General features: G+C 32.5%; 9 protein-coding genes across 9 annotated transcripts; 4 read left to right on the top strand and 5 right to left on the bottom strand.

Moving 5' to 3' along the window:
* Window positions 1-1,064: 1,064 nt before the first annotated feature.
* Window positions 1,065-3,167, top strand: ELE39_003041 (Not4hp Mot2p; the record flags this gene model as incomplete). Its single annotated transcript, XM_067346145.1, has 1 exon — window positions 1,065-3,167. The coding sequence occupies one exon, from the start codon at window positions 1,065-1,067 to the stop codon at window positions 3,165-3,167; it is 2,103 nt and encodes a 700-aa protein (XP_067199718.1).
* A 1,119-nt stretch (window positions 3,168-4,286) lies between these two features.
* ELE39_003040 (pantothenate kinase 4) lies at window positions 4,287-5,372 on the top strand (the record flags this gene model as incomplete). The annotated part of the gene is made up of 1 exon (XM_067346144.1): window positions 4,287-5,372. The coding sequence occupies one exon, from the start codon at window positions 4,287-4,289 to the stop codon at window positions 5,370-5,372; it is 1,086 nt and encodes a 361-aa protein (XP_067199717.1).
* Window positions 5,373-5,595: 223 nt separating this feature from the next.
* ELE39_003039 (pantothenate kinase 4) lies at window positions 5,596-6,927 on the bottom strand (the record flags this gene model as incomplete). Its single annotated transcript, XM_067346143.1, has 1 exon — window positions 5,596-6,927. One exon carries the CDS (start codon window positions 6,925-6,927, stop codon window positions 5,596-5,598), a length of 1,332 nt encoding a protein of 443 aa, XP_067199716.1.
* A 566-nt stretch (window positions 6,928-7,493) lies between these two features.
* Window positions 7,494-8,018, bottom strand: ELE39_003038 (secreted glycosyltransferase; the record flags this gene model as incomplete). The annotated part of the gene is made up of 1 exon (XM_067346142.1): window positions 7,494-8,018. The coding sequence occupies one exon, from the start codon at window positions 8,016-8,018 to the stop codon at window positions 7,494-7,496; it is 525 nt and encodes a 174-aa protein (XP_067199715.1).
* A 623-nt stretch (window positions 8,019-8,641) lies between these two features.
* Window positions 8,642-10,814, top strand: ELE39_003037 (uncharacterized protein; the record flags this gene model as incomplete). Its single annotated transcript, XM_067346141.1, has 3 exons — window positions 8,642-10,298; window positions 10,392-10,502; window positions 10,558-10,814. 3 exons carry the CDS (start codon window positions 8,642-8,644, stop codon window positions 10,812-10,814), a joined length of 2,025 nt encoding a protein of 674 aa, XP_067199714.1.
* A 275-nt stretch (window positions 10,815-11,089) lies between these two features.
* On the bottom strand, window positions 11,090-12,022 carry ELE39_003036 (zinc finger protein; the record flags this gene model as incomplete). Its single annotated transcript, XM_067346140.1, has 1 exon — window positions 11,090-12,022. The coding sequence occupies one exon, from the start codon at window positions 12,020-12,022 to the stop codon at window positions 11,090-11,092; it is 933 nt and encodes a 310-aa protein (XP_067199713.1).
* A 732-nt stretch (window positions 12,023-12,754) lies between these two features.
* On the bottom strand, window positions 12,755-15,478 carry ELE39_003035 (ubiqutin C-terminal hydrolase of the cysteine fold; the record flags this gene model as incomplete). The annotated part of the gene is made up of 1 exon (XM_067346139.1): window positions 12,755-15,478. The coding sequence occupies one exon, from the start codon at window positions 15,476-15,478 to the stop codon at window positions 12,755-12,757; it is 2,724 nt and encodes a 907-aa protein (XP_067199712.1).
* Window positions 15,479-16,024: 546 nt separating this feature from the next.
* ELE39_003034 (uncharacterized protein) lies at window positions 16,025-17,179 on the top strand (the record flags this gene model as incomplete). Its single annotated transcript, XM_067346138.1, has 1 exon — window positions 16,025-17,179. One exon carries the CDS (start codon window positions 16,025-16,027, stop codon window positions 17,177-17,179), a length of 1,155 nt encoding a protein of 384 aa, XP_067199711.1.
* A 290-nt stretch (window positions 17,180-17,469) lies between these two features.
* Window positions 17,470-18,441, bottom strand: ELE39_003032 (signal peptide plus GPI anchored membrane; the record flags this gene model as incomplete). Its single annotated transcript, XM_067346136.1, has 1 exon — window positions 17,470-18,441. The coding sequence occupies one exon, from the start codon at window positions 18,439-18,441 to the stop codon at window positions 17,470-17,472; it is 972 nt and encodes a 323-aa protein (XP_067199709.1).
* Between the last annotated feature and the right edge of the window lie 271 nt (window positions 18,442-18,712).

The raw sequence follows: 18,712 nt of genomic DNA, 5'->3' as shown, positions 1-18,712 counted from the left end.
CAGATAGATGTATTATGTAACTTAGGTTTTTTGTAAAAAAATCGGCTCGTTCATCCAGTTTGTGTTATTGTATTCCTCATCTACTTCCTAACTTGCTATATCTAAATATATTTCCTGGTAAGAAATTTTCCCTTAGTTTAATCATACAAACTTTTTTCTCGTTTCTCACTTTATTCATTAATTTATAAATGCCTGTTTCCCGCCCAAATATTCGTAATACATGCAGAAATTCTAAAAACTATTAATTTAAATATTTGATCAAAAAATTAGATGTTTTTGAAAAATGACTTTAAAGCTATGTGGTGTGTGAACAGAAGAAATTGCACATATGAAAAAAAGATTTGCTTTGCTTTCAACAATCTCCAAGACCAATTCTTCTTAGAAGCTAATTGACTGCACTTCTAGTGGGAATATAGCAGTAGTAGCAACAGTAAAAAAAAAGCACTAGAATTTGTAATTTAAGTTCTAATGATAGGCTCAGTAACAACAGGACAATGCCTTTATTGTTTGGCGGGAAACTGGCAAAACAACTAAAGCTGAATAAAATTAACTACATGCAAATTTACAAATATTGCGAATGAATATATATATATAAGGAGAGTGGAAAACTACTTTAAATTCAAGCTGTCCTAAGAGTGAGGCACAACATATTGAAAAATCTTTTTCAACAGTAGAGCTCTGTTCAAAATTGAAACATTTTCTTCTTTTCGACCCCTGACCTCTTTCTTATTCATCTACGTTCTATTAGTTTCTCTCATATTCTCCCATCCCCATTCATCTTTCCTCATTCCTTCCCTTAAATTCTACCTTTAATTTTGTTTTCCCTAGCATTCCCATTTCTCGATATATAACTTCTGGCAAGTCGGCGCCAAACAACGTGGCGCCAGACTGAAAAACAGTTTATTTAATACAAAGTGAAATAATAACGCAAAGGGTAAATAAAAAATAAATTCAAGTCAGGGAAAATAAAAATAAATTGCTCTGATGTAAAGAATTTAAGGAAACATCTTAGTTTTTTAAAATTGAAAAGCAAGATTTTGAAAGCAAGATTTTAGTAGTTAAAGATGAGTACTTTGGGAAGGCAGGGCCCGACAGTCTCGAATTTCAAAGAAAAAGGAGGGATTTCTGTAGCAATGAACAGAAATTCGAACAAAACTCAAACGATGAATAATAATACGTCTGGACCTGATCTAACAAAAGTTGATTACACCTGTCCATTGTGTATGGAGGAGATGGACGAGACTGATAGGAAGTTTTTCCCATGTAAATGTCGCTATCAAATATGCTTGTGGTGTTTCTACCATGTCAGAGATCAACTGGACAATAAGTGCCCAGCATGTAGACAACAATACGAAAATAGTCTTACAAGCAAATCCTGTGATCGCGAAATTGAACCATTGAGCAAAGATGAAGCTTTCAATTGGTGTGGAAATACCGTTTCCAGAACAACCAACAATGAAACTAGTAAGGCTCAGAGTGATAACGATAACAATATTGATCATCTTGGTAGATCTAATGACACCTCTAACTTGGAAGACATGAGAATTATTCAGAGAAATTTGGTCTATGTTGTGGGTCTAAGCTACTCTGTTGCCAAAAGAGAGATACTATCATGTGAGAACTCTTTTGGTAAGTATGGCAAGATCTTAAATATGAGGATTCTACCCAATAATAATGATACATGCAGTGCGTTTATTACATATTATGATGAATTATCAGCTACTAAAGCTATTAAGAATATTAATGGAAAAAAGATGTTTGGACAAAATATTATAAGATGCTCTTTTGGAACAAACAAGTACTGCAATAGCTTTATCAGAAACTCTGTTTGCAATAATCCAAACTGTGCCTACGTTCATGAAATTGTTGATTCTAATGATTGTATTAGCAAATCTGAGCTTATTAACTTTCACTCCTCCAATAAATTTGCCTTAAAGCCTCTTAGAGAGCTTAAACAAAACGCCAAGAATGGACAAGAAATATATAGAAAGGATAAAAAACCTATCAAAAGCAAAGGTAGAAAACCATATTCCAATACTAATAACCAAAACTATAACTGCACGGAAAGGAACGAAGACGAAATCAGGGAATTAAATGAAGAAGAGAATGAGGGATTACATGATTCTCATAAACCCATTGAAATGCCAACCAATCACCAATGTATTCCCACCAACCAAGATTCATCAATTTCAGAAAACCAAGAAACTCTTGAGGAGTGTAAAACTTCCCAAAATTCCCTAGAAACTTATTCAATCCATGAGCAGGGACATGCCATTTTTCAGGAACTTAAAGAAGCTCATTTACCCAATAAAGAGCCAACTTATGAATGTGGAGGGGAAAATTTTGTAGGAGAGGATAACAGAATAGAGAATAGAGAATTCGAGGAAATAAAAGATTACGAGAGAGTTCAAGCCAACTCCAACATCAAGGGAGGAATTCAAATTGACACTAATATTGAGAGCTTTAATTCTATTAATTTCGGAAGCAACAACCTTCAAAAATCGGGAAGCTGCTACCCCATTGGAATCCATGAAAACTTCCAAGGCATTACACAAACTATGCCAAGCAACATTTACTACTTCCCGGCTCGCAACATTAATCAGGAGAAAGAGGAAAAATCTCTGAACTTAGAGTTTCCTAGAAAAAACAGCTCGCCTATGCATGAAATACATATGCAAAAGTTTTCACACCCTTCTCTCATTTCGAACCGCCACCTTGATAACCATATTCAGCTCGGCCATGCCCAAATTCAAAGTCACTTATACACAATAAATGGCGCCATACCTCAAAAGCCTATAGAATATATTGATCATATTAATCAAGACAATGACTTACTTGAGCTTGAAATCAAAAATAATATTGAAAAAATGATTGAGGAGACTTGCGAAGGCTCTTCTCACATCCAGGAAAGGCAAACCCCCCTTATTGGCCTAAACTCACTTGAAAATGGTCAGCCCTTTCACTCCATCTTCTCCAACCAATTGGGTCAAAACTGTGCTTCCAACAACAGAAGAACTTTTTCGGATGTTCACGCTGGAATTATTCAAGGTATCCAAAATAGAGATATCAGAGAACAAATTAACGTGGCTAACTCTTCTCTTGAAAGTGGTATCAATATCCTTCGAGCTATGATGCCCCATGCAAATATTACAATTCAGGGTCAATAGTGTCTACTAAAACGAGCTTTGATTTATTATTTTAAACTTGTTACCGCCATTATTACTAATATACTATAAAAACAATTACCACCTATACTAATACTATTATATTTATAAGCACACTATTGATTAATATCCGTGATGAATTCAGAACCTATTTATCACAGACTAGCATTTTTTTCATTTCTTTAATCTTCAGCCTGAGTAGGCAGGTGAATGGCATTCTCGCCTCGTCTCATTCGAACTATATCCCACCCTTCCCTAGTCATTACCAATTATTTTAGCATTTAATATACTACTCTAACTTATGTTTAATATATATAATTTTGTATATTTCTTTATTTGTCCTTCTGCTCCAGAAGGCTTCCTATATGCAAATAATCCCGCGTATTTTGCCCACCGCCCAGGCATATCCCGCCTGTAAAATTGATTAATTTAAATAACTATTTTTCGAGTATCCACCTGATAGCGCAAGCGGAATAGCTCAGAGGTTCAGAGCGTCAGGCTCATAACCTGAAGGTCCGACGATCGAAACGTCGTTCCGCTTAGTTTTTTTCCTCGATTATTTTTTCCCCCCATTGGAAAATCGACTGGTAGATAATCATAATACTAAATTAATATTATAGTTTAAAGGAATTTTTTGTTGAATCAAATTAGAACTATTAGTAACTTAATCTATTGTTATAATAGAAGGAAACACAAAGTTACACATCAAATAATTCTATTTCAATTGTATAGAAGCATAAGACACTTTGGGATTTTAAACTTCCAAACTAGGGAAAATAACGAGCTCTGATGGCAGAAAATAGAGTGAAAAATGAATAATAAAGACAGAAAATTCTAGGTTAACGACAAATTTGTGTGAATATAGTAACAACCAACGACAAAATACACGCAAGTTGTTACTAATAGAGTCGGAAGCTTTTTTACTATATATATATATATATATATATATGTATATATATATATATATATATAGTAGATATATATATATGTATATACATACATATATATATATTTAATATTGTACAGTAATACTCGAAAGTAAGTCTAGTAAGAAAACGAGAGAGAACAAGGAGAGAGGAAATCAAAAATTATAAGCTGCATTAAGAACGATTTGGTTGGAAGATGAAGTCCCTCTTTGAAAAATATGGCCTAGACATAATTGGTGTAGGAGTTCTAAATCAAGTACCAAACGATAGTCACTATGGGCTTGATATAGGAGGAACACTAATTAAACTGGTTTACACACTAAGTTTGGAGAATGACGAGCTTTTTGAATATGAACTTGAAAATATGAGAAAGAACTTTTACGATATTGAGGCACTGAAAAGTAACAAGAAGTATGCAATGTTTTGTCTGATAGCACCAGTGAACAAGGAAATAGAATTACAGATTGGAGATATTTTTGGATTCTTAAAGGAAAGAGGACTTTACAAACCCAATAGTGTTCCAATGACTGGCGGAGGATCAGTAAAGTTTAAAAGTATGCTTGAATCGAAATACCAAATTAAGGTTGTACGATTTGACGAAATGCAAAGCATTGTAAATGGATGTTTTGAGCTTTTTGGGAACTTATCAACGGGTAACCTTCAGCAGGCACACTTTTATAGTATATCAAAAGGAGAAACATTCCTTGTTAGAATGGACTCTCATACAAGAATATTTCCAAGCATAGTAATTTCTGTTGGATCAGGTGTCTCAATAATCAGAGTTGAGAGTCAAAACAAATTTGAAAGAGTTTCTGGGACTAGGTTTGGTGGAGGCACTGTATTTGGTATTTCAAAGTTACTGGGAGTTGAGAATTATGGTGACTTGTTAAAGCTATATTCAAGCTATGAACGGAAGAATGGACAGTATTCGAGTGATTCAACAAACCCAAATGGCTGTTTCTTTAAGGAGTTTGTTAAGGAAACATCTGTCACCTCTTCGTCTCAATATCTTGGAGAGGTCGAGCAAAAGGAGAAATTTGTCCAAAACATTGTAAATATGATGTATAGTGACCTATCATACCTTATATGTTTGATATCTTCCAACTATAAATACGAAAACATAGTTTTTTGCGGGAACTATGTTTCTAATCACCACAAGATTATAATCAAGTCCATAAAAAAGTACTCTTACATGCTGAATGATAAAATTAATGTCTTTTTCCACTATTTGGATGGATTTTTTGGGGCAATTGGAGCTTACCTAAGCCACAAACGCAATTGAGATTCGGCGTTTCTCTGATCCAGAGCCAGGGCTAGCCAGAATCCTTGAATTTGGATATTCAAGAAATGCAGAGTTACCTTTCTATCGTTTTTTTAGTTACTCCTATATCCTTTTAGCTCATTAGTTGCGTCTTTTTTGACTTGACTTCCTCTTTTAACTTATAATACTTTCTACAAGCTGATTCAATCTTACTCATTTTTTTCTTGAGCACGTTTATTTTCGTCTAAACGATCTCTCTCTTTGTGAAAATGAACTTCCCGTGCTTGAACTGAGTTATTGTCTGGCCCTGACCCTTTAAAGTGTACTTGTAAGTCAACAAACCATCCAGACCTACTGGGCCGCGTGCGTGAATCCTTGCTGTACTAATACCAATTTCGGCCCCAAACCCAAACCTATATCCATCTGAAAACCTTGAGGAACAATTGTGAAATACGCATGCAGAGTCCACTTTGTTCATGAAAGATGTTGCCAATATCTCATCCTGAGTTAAAATTACATCTGTGTGGTGAGAACCAAATTGGTTAATATGTGCAACAGCTTCTTCCATACTTGAAACTGACTTTACACACATCTCATCCGAACTAAACTCATGATGATATAAATCCTCAGTCAACTCACAAACATCATTCTCACCCTCCAAGTATTTTAAACATTCCTTATCAGAATAAAACCTTATGTGCTTCCTTTGTTCCTTTAATCTCAATAATAATGCTGGCAAAAACTCGGATAACTTATTCTTATGAATTAACAAAGTCTCCAATGAGTTACATGCTGCTGGGTAATCTAATTTCCCATCTATCACAATTTCGACCCCCTCTGATATGTTTGCGTCCACATGCACATATAACATGCACACACCATCTGCATGACCCAATACCGGTATAGAAGTATTTTTTTGTATCATGTGGACAAGTTCGCCAGACCCTCTAGGTATTACAAGGTCAATAAATTGGTTAAATGAAAGAAGTTTATTTACGTCATCATGAGAAAAAACCATTTGTACTATTTCTCTATTAATATTAATGTAGTTTTTTTTGACTTGACTAATTGCATTTTCTATACAATTTAAAATAGCCTTATTAGTATTAATTGCTTCTTTTCCACCTTTTAATATTACTGCGTTCCCACTTTTTATAGTTAACGAACTAATTTGGATAGCTACTTCTGGCCTTGCCTCAAAAATAACAAAAATCACTCCTATTGGACAGGTTCTTCTATACAATTTTAGTCCATTGCTTGTGATTTCCCTAGATAGTGTGAATTTTCCCAAAGGATCTTCAAAACTCATTACATCCCTGATAGAGTTTATGCATGCCTTTAGCTTCGATTCATCCAATAATAATCTCATTTTCATTGACTCTGGAATTTTATTCTTAACTGAATTCTCCATATCCCTCCTGTTTGCTTCTAAAATATCACTTCTATTCAGGTATATTTCTTCTGCAAAGTGTTCCAGAATTGCATTTCTTTCCTCAACTGTACTGGAAGATAACTGTATTCCTGACTCCCTTGATTTCCTTGCAACCTCTTCAATATTCAAAAGTTTTCCTGGCATCTCTAAGACTATTGTGAGCTATCCTTATATTTGTGTTATATAAATTCAATTAAATCTTTAATTAGTCCTATGATAGTTCAAATACGTGTAATATTATGTTAATAAATTAATTCTTTAACCATGTGAATTAAAATAATACCCCCAAATACTCACACTTGGAGTATTTCTCAGCTAAATATGGCCATAAAACAATAAACCTTGAAAAAAAAAAATGTTTAATATTATTATTATTATTATTAAATGAAGAGAATGGTTTTATTCATAAATTTGTCAAATTAGCTTCAATTTAAAACTTTTTAATCATCATCTTTAAACTTACTTGTCTACAAATGGCAATAATAGTTTACCCGTTAACGAGAGAGTCTTTGTACGACAAAAACTTTCAATAAATACAATTTTTGAACTTTTTATAAGTAGAAACTATAATTTAAAAAGGTTAGTCGTCACATTCAATAGATATTTGCTTTTTGTACAAATCTGAGTTGAAAGAAAACTTTTTCAGAGAAATTCTAAAAAAGTAATTCAAATTTGTACACAAACTATTTTCATGCACCTTGCCCTTCTTGCTAATAATAACTTACCTCCAATATCAAAGAACCAAAACATATAGGAATGCATGTACCAGGGCCATTCACCATAATCAAATCATATCTATCTTGAAATAACACTTTTATTGAATCCATAAAAGAAATCAAAGTCGTGAATACTGAAGTAAAGTAGCTCTGTCCAACTTCTCTACTTCTTTTTATTCTGTAAAATTTCACATAGTTCGCTACATTCCCTATATCCACCTTTAAATTCTCAGAAAACTCATGCAGTGCCTTCTCCAAACTAAACTTATCAGTATTTGCCATCACACAACTTAAGGAAACCTTATTCATCAAATCCATATCCCTTAATAGCATTAATAGTTCTGCTGTGTGACCTCCTGAACCTAAAACTGCCAATATCTTAACCTTCTCACCACAATTCAAATTTTTCTGTAACACTTGATTACTTCTCACACTAAAAGAAAGTCTTCCCTTGAGCCAAAAATAAAACCTCAACGCGAACAACAATAGAAATACTGATACTCCGACACTCCCATACATTTTCAAGAGAATCTTTATTTAATACTCATTCTAATCTAATTGATAATAGTAGTTGAATACTCTATTATTGTAACAAATTTCCCGCCAAAACTCAATCACTATTGTATATTATTTTGGAGAACTCGGTCAGAATGGACATTTTTGTCGTGTTTCAACACAACTTGAAGGTCTAAGGTGACTAAATAATTAATAAATTATTTTTTTACTGGTAAACTTATTTTTTATTTCTAAAAATAATGCACTCTAATTGCATGCAGTTTATAAATGTTATTTAAGGGGAGAATTTAAATTTATAGGAAAAATACTATCCTAATAATATGGATAAAAATAAAAGTAGAAACTTTAAACTCTATTGATTCTTTAGTGCTTTTTCATTGCTAATCACTTATTTATTATTTTTTTGTATTCCAATCCGAATTTTAATTCTTTAGGATCATTATGAAATGTTAATATAGCATTACAAAAAGTAGGTGGTGTGGGGGGGGGGACTGAATAAAGAGAGAAATATATAATATTTTCAGAGATAAGAAAAGTCAATAATGAATAACAAAGTTAATTTCTTTTCTTAAACACTTCCTGAAGGCAAATAAAAGTGAATAAAGATTGCCAAATAAAGTATTTACATGGAAGAAAGTTATAGACTAGAATATGAGAGTAGCAATAGAGATGAGTCTCCTCGTCTGGGTCAAGGGTATCTTCAGATACCTACAATTCGAATAACTCCGCCAGAATTAGGTTTAGAAGAAAGAAGAATGCCCAATTTCATCAAATTAGTCAGAGATAAACTCCTGGTATTAAAGAGATGGATATATTATTTAGTTTATAGCACACTTTCTTGGTTTTCGAGTAGTCTCTCAGGCGAAAGAAATGGAGACCAGATCTATAGATCATTTGTCTATGGGCAACTAATTAGTGTAATATCAGCAGCAATTTGGTGGGGCTTTTTTGGAACAATTATCACATTTCTGATGGAGTCAGAGTTGGCAGCTGGAAATGCTAGACTAGTTTTTAACTTGATACTCGTAATAATGTCCCCAGTATCAAGAGCAATTTCTGAGAAGCTTTCAATGAGAAGTATTCTTGTTTATGTAACAATGCTACGATCTTTTATTTGGAATTCTTATCTTCCTTTTGTTTATGTTGTCGGAAGATATTATGGGCATGAATCAATCTGTGAAATTATTGGTAGTAGCCAATTCTATATACTAATAGCTCTAGATGGCGTACTCATTTCATTATTGAATGTTGTTGACTTGGATTGTGGAGGGCTGAGTTATCTTTCCAATCAATATGATATTGAAATCACAGCAACTCAAAAATCTCAAGCAGTCTATACTCACCTGACAATCTTTGATGTTTCATTTATACTAATAAATCCAATTCTGGCGCTTTCAATACTATCCCTAGCAGTTTGGTATAATTCACTGAAAGGAGCTAATATAGAATTTTCAAGCAAGGAATTAAGTGAATACAATAATTTTGATCTCAGCAATTCTGGAATTGAGATTCCAGCTCTCATAGTAATTTCAGTTTTTCAAACCCTATCAACTACCTCAATTATCTTTTATAAATTTGGAATCCCAATCAGCAAAGAGCTCAGCTTAACCACAAACGAAGATTCTGGTGAATACTACCTAGATGTCAACCAAGAAAGAGCTCAAAAGATTTTTGAATTTGAAGAAAATATTACAAGTGACCCACCCAAATCCAACATCAAAGAAATTCAGAACAAAATCTTCAACTTCTCAGAAGGATTTGCATTTGTTAGCCAAGATATTAACATTAGAAACAGAATATTTTGCCTAGCTTTTGAAACAGCACTTGAAGATGTCATGATTTCAATCATTATTCCTTTAACAATGATCCATATCTCAAAAGAATTGGTAGAAAAGTTCTCTTTTGAAACTCAAAACTTCAAAAGCTATTGGGCATCAGTATCTATGCTTTTGGTAGCAATTACCCTAGGATTCGGAAAACTATCCAGCTTAATTGTTACTTGGAAATATCAAAAAGAATATATTCAAAACAGAGAATTTGAAGTTAATGCAAACAAAGAATTTGAATGCAACTTCACTACAAATAACTGTACAATTTCCTCCGAATCCACACCCTCATCCACCGATATCTCCTATTCCAAATTCATATTCCAGTTTCTCAACGAAAACAACCTCAACCATCTCTTCCTTCAAATCTCAATCGCAGACTTATCGGTTATCATTCTCCCGGTATCCATATCCATTATGAAATTTTATCCTCAAATTTTGCTTATGCAAATTACGTGTAAGTTTCCACATGATTACATGCATTTTATGCAATACCAAAGTGAGCGCGTGTGCAACCCTTTAAGAAATTTATTAACTTTTTTTATTGTAGGTATTTGTGCAATATTTATTTTTTCCGCCATTTTTTTTGGCTGTTATTCTGTTCCAAAGATTGGGTTGAGTATTATATATCAGCTATATATAGATGATGAGAAGAAGCAAGGTAGGTTTAACTATAAGAAATTTAACTTAAGAAAATTTTTAACTACCCCTCTTAGGAAAATTATCTGCATTCTCTGGAATCATTGTTACTATTGTTGACGGTCTTGTTATAGCTTTTATTTCCGTGATTCTCCATACTACAAGCAATTTATTTGATTCATTTGATGCTGGATTATATCTTATTTCAATTATTTACATTTTGCACGCACTCCTAGAATGGAGGTATGCAACCAAGTACAGAATTGGCTGTATGGCCGTCAATCAAGATATGAATCAAAAAAAAAACAGTAACTTAAGCATTGCTTCCATTTGAGCTAAGAAATTCAATCAACCCTAAATTAAGTGTTAAATATATTCTATATCGTCTTACATCCAGTTTATTGTCTTATAGAATTTACTTAATATACTACTAGTTTTAGAAACTATTAATAAGTTTTATATTATATATAAATATCTATATTTTATTTCTTCATCTGTACCGTATGGAAATAAAGACTTATATATAAGGGAAAATCAACGTTAAATATAAATCAAGCAAAGCCAGTATTACTTGAGAGGTCATCACCCTTCAACAAGAAAACTGAATCCTTATACCATCAAACTGTCATAGCTTCTTTCCCTTACAGCTTCTCTTCTAGTATCCATTGTAGATACTGAATCTCTGGAATTTGATCTATATGACGAATTTTGATGATCTGGAATGTGGCTATTTCCTCTACAAGGTGAAGTACCAGTTTCGGTCTTTCCGTATCTCACTAAAGTCTTACAATTGGGACAAATAGCATTACGGAGCAGCCAGGCATCAATACATCCTTTGTGGAAAGAATGTCCGCACGCTGGCAAGGTTCGAATCTCTTCGTTTAATTTAAACTCTTCAATACAAATCGAGCAAGGATCATTAAACTCAACTTTAACTTTGCTTACAGGTAAAGCAGCAACTTCGACTGGGGTAAGGCCATGCCTAATAAAGTGGATACCATAATCTGCAAGCAATCTAAGTCTTCCCCAACGTCTCATAACTTCATCATTCTCCAATAATAAGAGATCTTCTTCAGCCCTTCTAACTCTAAACTCAAAGAATATGGAGATACCAATAAAAGCAGTATAAGCAGTAATCCAAACATAGCAAAGTACTAGCCAGAAGATCAAAAACCAAGGATGACTTGAACCACTTCCAGCTAAACATTGTGGAGTTTTAGCTTCAATATTCTTTAACCAAACAGTACCAACTACAGTCCAAGAAAGGAAGAAAGGGAAAATTAAACAAACTACTGATAAATTTAACCAGAATGGGACTCCTGAGGTACTGCTATATGGTAATACATCATCACTTCCTTCTGTAAGGTAACTGGAAACATAATGAACCACTCTAAAAGCAATAATTGTGATATAACTTATTATCAACCAAAGTTGTATTGGGTGGCAACATGTAGAAAAGCTATCCCATTGAGATATTAAATCTGCACTCGAGTACATAAATGCCAGTCCTAAAATTGCATCATTAATTCCAAATCCTGTCATTTTTTCTCAGCTAGTTTTTACCAATTTCCATATAGTAAGTGAAGCTCAAAGTTTGAATAATTTAAATGACGTTTAAATAAAAGGGAAATTATTACTGGAGAATCCTGATTAATATTGTTGAATTGGATTAATTTTCTGGAAATTAAATTGAAAATTCAACTTCTTTAGGAAAAATAATTAAAGTATTCACACTAATGATAATAAAGGAGCATTAAGTAACTTGTTCTTAATATACAATTGTTAATGATTCTCCTTTTAACACTTATATACAGCTGCTAGGATAATATAATCTGATTAATAAACTATACCAGTCCAAACAACAGAGCTTTACTTAAATTCCTAAAATGCACCTTTTTTTTCTATTATCAATATTATATTTTGATATTAAATTATTATTACATCACGTTTTGTCTTACATGAAAATTCCTGCCATTTCTGTTGATAACAATATCGTGATATTATATACATTACCTACACGCCTCTTTAATTAACTCTATTTATAAAAGCATTTTTAGATTCCACGATACTTTATGTCTCGTAAATCGATATTTAATTACAACGCATGCGTGCGTTCTGTCTACCGGTAACATGCAATTAATATTTGATAGAACTAGTGCTAAAAGGGGAAAATTTTAATTTGAGAATAAAAATCATAAATAGGGGATTTAATGTATTTATATGTGTATAATTAGGTGATAGGAGTAGAACGGGAAGAAAATCAATGATTAAGAATTAATTATCTGCAAGCAAAGCAAAAATGAGAAAAGGATTTTCGCTAGACTTCTGAATCTGATGAAACGATTCAATGCTTGAGATAATATCGTCATTATATTTAAACCAATTTGGGTTTTTTTGCTTAGAATTATCGTAGAAATGTTTTCTTCCTATAGCATAGTAATGTCCTGAGCTGGTAGTTTTCCCTTTGTGAAAAATGAGTGCATAAATTATGTATTTGTGGTTATTAAGCATAAATAGCTCATTAAACTTTATTTTGAGTTCGTTTTGTTTTATAGCCTTATTTGATTTTTGGTCCCAATAGTAGTTATGAATTGCCAAAACAACATACTTGGAGGGATTAATTATTGAAGTCCATTTTTTGGAGGCACTTTTCCGTTTGCAATGGTCACAGTCAAGAGAATCTGGAATGTTTTCAGTTAAAAAGTAACTTTCAATTAGAGATTCCAGAGTTATTACGCAATCACTAAATAAGCTCAGATTTTCTCTTTTATCAGATTTAGATAGAGAATTATTAAAAACGTATAAATCAATTACGGATAACGAGTGGTTTTGTTTTGAATCAATCACTCCGCAGGATAAACATTCAAGAGAATCTTTTGTTACCATTATAAAAGGTGGACAACTATGATCAATATTTGTTAATAGATACCTTAAAAACTCGCAAGCATCATGTTGTTTTCCAAAACTAAATGTATTCGATATTTCTTTAATAAATCTTAAATCTACCGACTTTGCATCATTGCTATTGCAGATTCTTCCAATAATGTCATATTTCTTATCTTGTTTTATTGGATCTAATATACAATTTAAGGACTCGAAAAGATATAAAGTTAATTTGTTTGGCTTTGAAAATTTGTTTCTCATATATTCGTGAAGCCATTCCATGAAATAATAACTCAATGCTAAACACTGAATTGTAGAATTTAAATAGCAAGTATTTCCAATATTTCGTATGCCTTTATCTTTTTCATTTAAACTCAAATAAGAATTAACCAGTCTAGATCTCCAACTGTTTTCATTGAACTCCACCCCATAGTCATTATAACCTCCCCCACCTCTCTTCTCTTCATTTTTAAAGCTGTCGCTAGATGCCACTAGTAGTATGCTCTGTAACTTGTATAATCCTGAGATTGCTTCGAACTCATTCTTGGCAGAATCACCCAATCTCACCCTTTCTGTCAAGTCCCTAATAACTCCATCAACCAAATCCAAGGCCTCCAATATTTTAAACTTATCCAAGTACCTCCATATTTCTAAATTAAATATTTCCAACAACAAATCCAATATTGACCTGTCAAAAAACCCGCCTAATAACGTGTTTTTGCATGCATGTAATACTAAATTAATAATGTGGACAATCGATTGTTTTTTGTGCTCGAATTTTAGTGAATTATTGTTGCAGATTGAGATAATGACGTCAATTAGGATTTTTTGAGTGGTTTTTCCTTCTGGATATTTTATAAGGAAAAAGGCTGAAAAGAAGTAAATTGGGATGGCTTTTTCGTAAGGTATATTAAGTTCTGGGCCTTGAATTTGGTCTTCACACTCATCTAATTTCGAATTACAAATCAAAATTTCTAGTGTTCTTGAGAAAATTTGGATTCTGTTTTGGTCAAAATTATTGAAAATCTCAACAATTCCCCTATAATTGATTTGAAAAGATTTCACTTTGTCAGGTGCTAGTAGGTAGTTCACTAGGAATTTTGTGGACTTTATTACATATAAAATGCATCCTTGAAGTGCATCACTAGCTCTATAATCCAGTATTAATCTAAAATAATACTCTAATACTGTGCTATGAGCTTCCAAATCATTTCTAAGATGTAGAGAAAAAAAAAATTCATTCAACCTATTCTTAATCACTCTTTCTTCATTTTCTTGATTCTTAAAAGTTAGAAACATATCATACCTATTCCAGTTCTCTATCATCCAGTGGACTACTGGAATTAGTGGAAGTTCATTAATTTCTTTAATGTCAAAAATTTGCAAAATCTCCTCAATTATATACTCGAAAAATGCCCACAATTTTACATTTAATTCACTTAGTTTATTTTCATTGAATGAAAGCTCAAAAAGGACTGAAAGAAAAGAACAAATTAGTGGAATATTCTTTTCATAATAATCTATTGAATAAATTCCAAAGAAGTTCTCCACTATAAGTTTTAAGTCTAGTTTTATAAACTCAGAAAGCAGATCTCCTGAGTATCTTGATGCTAAGTCATTTAAGTTTTTCATTACTATTCCATTTATAGTCAGGCTCTTTAAAAGTAATTCCTCAAGTGAACTTTCTGAAGTATTTTGTGAAATATTTTTCATCAATTCTTGTCGATCTCCCTCTTCTTTTAATACATCTCCTGAATAGCGTGATTTTCTGCAACTAGAATCTTTAAATGTTGGAAAAGTAGGTATAGAACTTTCTGATGATGAATCAACAGAGTAACGTTCTAAATCTAATTTTGAAGAAACTGGAGAAATACTGTTACCTGTTAAAATTGATCCAGACAACTTTGTTGAAATAGAAATGAATGGTGATGAATTTACTGAAGAGTACGAGTCCGATACTGAACTTGAATACAAGCAAGGAGTATTCATATCTGTTTTACCAGCCTCCGCTTCCAAATCAATTTCAGGTGTATCTTTACTCTCCTTTTCTGGTGGATCAACTACCCATTGGAATGCATCTTCTCCTTCCTCAACCTCATCTTTGTTCTCAACCATCATCAATTCAAAAGGATAGTATTGATAATATACTCTAGCTCAAATACTCATTCACACAACACCTAATTCATTGATCTTAAGCCTTAACTTCCTCTGAGAATCTTTTTTGTTTCTTTTCTTATTTTCTTTCAATCCTATATTGATAAAAATTTAACCTGCTTATCTTATTTCCAGTATATATATTATTAACTCTGCCCGTGCTTCCCGCCTAAACTTTTCGGTACCACATTAATTAGATCTGTTCAAAATAAACTAAAAATTCAGGGAAATTGAGAAAATGAAAAAAAAAAGAAATGAGCTTTGATTGAAAATTTGTCTATAGTAAATTGTTGCTCTACTCAAATTAATCAAATTTTTGAAAATTTTGCTAAAATAAGAAGTCAAATTTTTCAAAAATGACTTTAAGGTACCGAAATTGTGCAAAATGAAAAGTCTAGGAAAAAATTGAGGATAAAAAAAAAAGTTGAGGGGCTAAAAATTTAAATAAAATAAATAACTTTAAAAATAGCATTTTCTTCTTAAATAGTACTTTATGGAATACTTACTATGATTTTTGGACCACGAAAGGTTGCTTGGCTGCTCTTTATTTCTCTTTTAAGCATATTGAACCAATTCACGGAAGCCGATTCTAATGGTCTAAATTGGGTAACCTTTATCGAAAGTATTGAGTTATTAAAGAATGAGAATAATCATATAATTAAAATTAGCAATACAGAGGATGGATGTTCACGGTTCTTCTCTTTATATTTTTCAGAATTCTCTGAAACCGACTTAATCGGCAATAAAAAAAAAGAAATATTGGATTTAGTCAAATACAATTTTCTTTCATGGGTTAAGTACTCCAGTGATATTCAAATACTAAATTCTGAGGATCATGTCTTAACATCCCTGGAAAAATCCCAACTTCTTGAAAAGCTTAAAGAAAGTGATTTTCAGTCACTAGTATTCACTGAGAACTATGTAATGTATAATATTCTGTTTATTGATTTGAATTATAATGGATTTTTTAACATTTTAAATCTCTGTGATAATACTGAATTTTACGAAAGAGTACACACTATAGAGCCAAAGCACACTTTTCAAAAACTTAGTCCAATAGAATTCCCACTAGGTAGTGGAAGGAGCGGTCGAATTTTAATTGAGAATGGAAGAGAACGAGAATTCAAGTTTGACGATAATGACTCTCTTGAGAAAATCATAAGCGAATACTCAAAGTCAAGAGACTTGTTTATTTGCAATAATACTTATAACCTTGAATACCTTGAAACTTTGGATAACTTTACTAATGACGAATCAAATCTTAAAAACGATATTCTTGGCTTTGAGGCTGCTTTCAAGCTAATAGATACCAAAGATGTAAAGATTATTCAAAAAAATAATCTTCGAGATGAAAAGACTTTAGACGAAAAGGTCGGAAAAGAAACCAAAGAATCTGGTGAGAAAAGCTATGAAGAGGTAATCTCTGAATTTGAGCAAAAAAAGAATGATCGGGAGCTGAAAAATATTAAGAATTTAACGGAGAACGGAGAGAAAGAACTTAGGAGAAGAGATGAGAATACACAAGACACTCATCTCGTAGAAAAAAGAACTAACTTTAGAAACAGAAGAAAATGCAAGAAAGTCTATAAAAGCATAAAGAATCGTCGTTTTTACCTAGATAGTTATCCAGTAGTCTCAAATAATGTTTACCTTGTTAAGTAATGAAGCTTAGTATATAAATCAAAGAAATAAAGGTAAATAGTATTTCGTTTAAATATTTACTTATTAGAAATAATTATTTTTTTTCTCAGAGGAATAGTAAAGCCAATAATAAGTTTGAATTGTTCGCTTTTTCCTTAAAGCTTTCCCTCCATAATGCTTAAAATGCTTTTAAGTACCTGTAACTATACCAAGTAGGTTTTTTTTATAAAAATCACTAAATAGTGAATACTTTAATAAACTGTACAGATTACAAGGCTTTATATACATTAAAAGTACCCAATTTTCTAGGCTTATCTTCTGCAACAACAGCAATAAGAAGTAAGGCAAAGTAAGAGGATGATCAAGACTGGAACTGTATATACAATGATCCAAAAGACGTACTCTGGAATTCCATACTTATCAAAGAATGACTCTTGATCCTCTTCCTCATCATCATCCTGATCATTGTGATTATCGCTTGGCTTCTTTGAATAAGTAGTATTACTTGTAACACTTTTTTGATAATCTTTAGTTGTATTAGCTAAAGTATTCCCTGTACCAACTCTTTTTCTAATATTCACCAACTTAGATACAGCCTTTAAGAATCCCTCTCCATCAAAACCAACATGCTTGGTTGTCCGAGTTTCTGCTTGTGTGTTGGAAGCCGATTGAGATGTAGTAATATCGTTCCCATAACTATCATCTGATTTGCTGTATACACTTTCGCCAATATTATAATCCTCAGTCTCAAAAGCATCAGAAGTTCCGATAGAAGTAGTAGCATTGGAGGACTTAGTCTGATTGGCTTTCATAACTTTAGTGGCTTTACTTGGCTTGGTGGTTGTTTTAACAGTAGTTTCTGCATTGAATATTTGATCAGAACCCATGTCAGTGCCAGCAGTAGTAGTAGTAGCAGCAGTTGTTGTTGTTTTATCCATGCTTTGATTAGTATCAAAATCTTGAGTAAAAGTTGTTGATTCGGTTTCATAATTATTAGATACACCACTGGAAGTATCGGTTTGAGTGGATGTGTCTGGTTTGTACTGCTTAGATTCCTTGCTTGTATTAAATTCATAACCAGTTTCTGTTTTCATTGTCTTATCAGTTTGAGAATCAGTATTGTCATAGCTGGCTTCAATTTCGGAATCCAAGTCAAAAACTCCATCCCCCAAGGCGGAATTATCCACTGAAACAGAATTTACAGAATCTTGAATCTGCAAAGCATTCAAAATTCCAAAAAGAAAGAATGTAATTAGGAAAATTAACTGGAAAATCGATTTCATATTTATCTTTTAATTAATTTCGTTCAATAATCAAAATGAGCATAATTTGACTCAAGTCCTGAAAAGCATGTAAATTGTCCACATTAATTCGAGCATGTCATATTTTTTGCTAATTACAGGCATTCTGCAATTTTGCGAGCATAAAATCTACTGTTCTTGACAAAACAGGTTGACCTTTCTTAGTTTTCTTCAAAAAAACCCTCTTCTTATCGTATCTTTCCTTTTCTCTCATTTTTTTCTCCCGTTTCAGCCTCTCCTTCTCCGCCACCTC

This window comes from Cryptosporidium sp. chipmunk genotype I (assembly GCF_004936735.1).
Source record: "Cryptosporidium sp. chipmunk genotype I strain 37763 chromosome Unknown contig_39, whole genome shotgun sequence".
Classification (NCBI taxonomy): domain Eukaryota; phylum Apicomplexa; class Conoidasida; order Eucoccidiorida; family Cryptosporidiidae; genus Cryptosporidium; species Cryptosporidium sp. chipmunk genotype I.
Note: the sequence above shows the minus strand (reverse complement) of the source record. Positions and strands in the feature narration are given on the sequence as shown.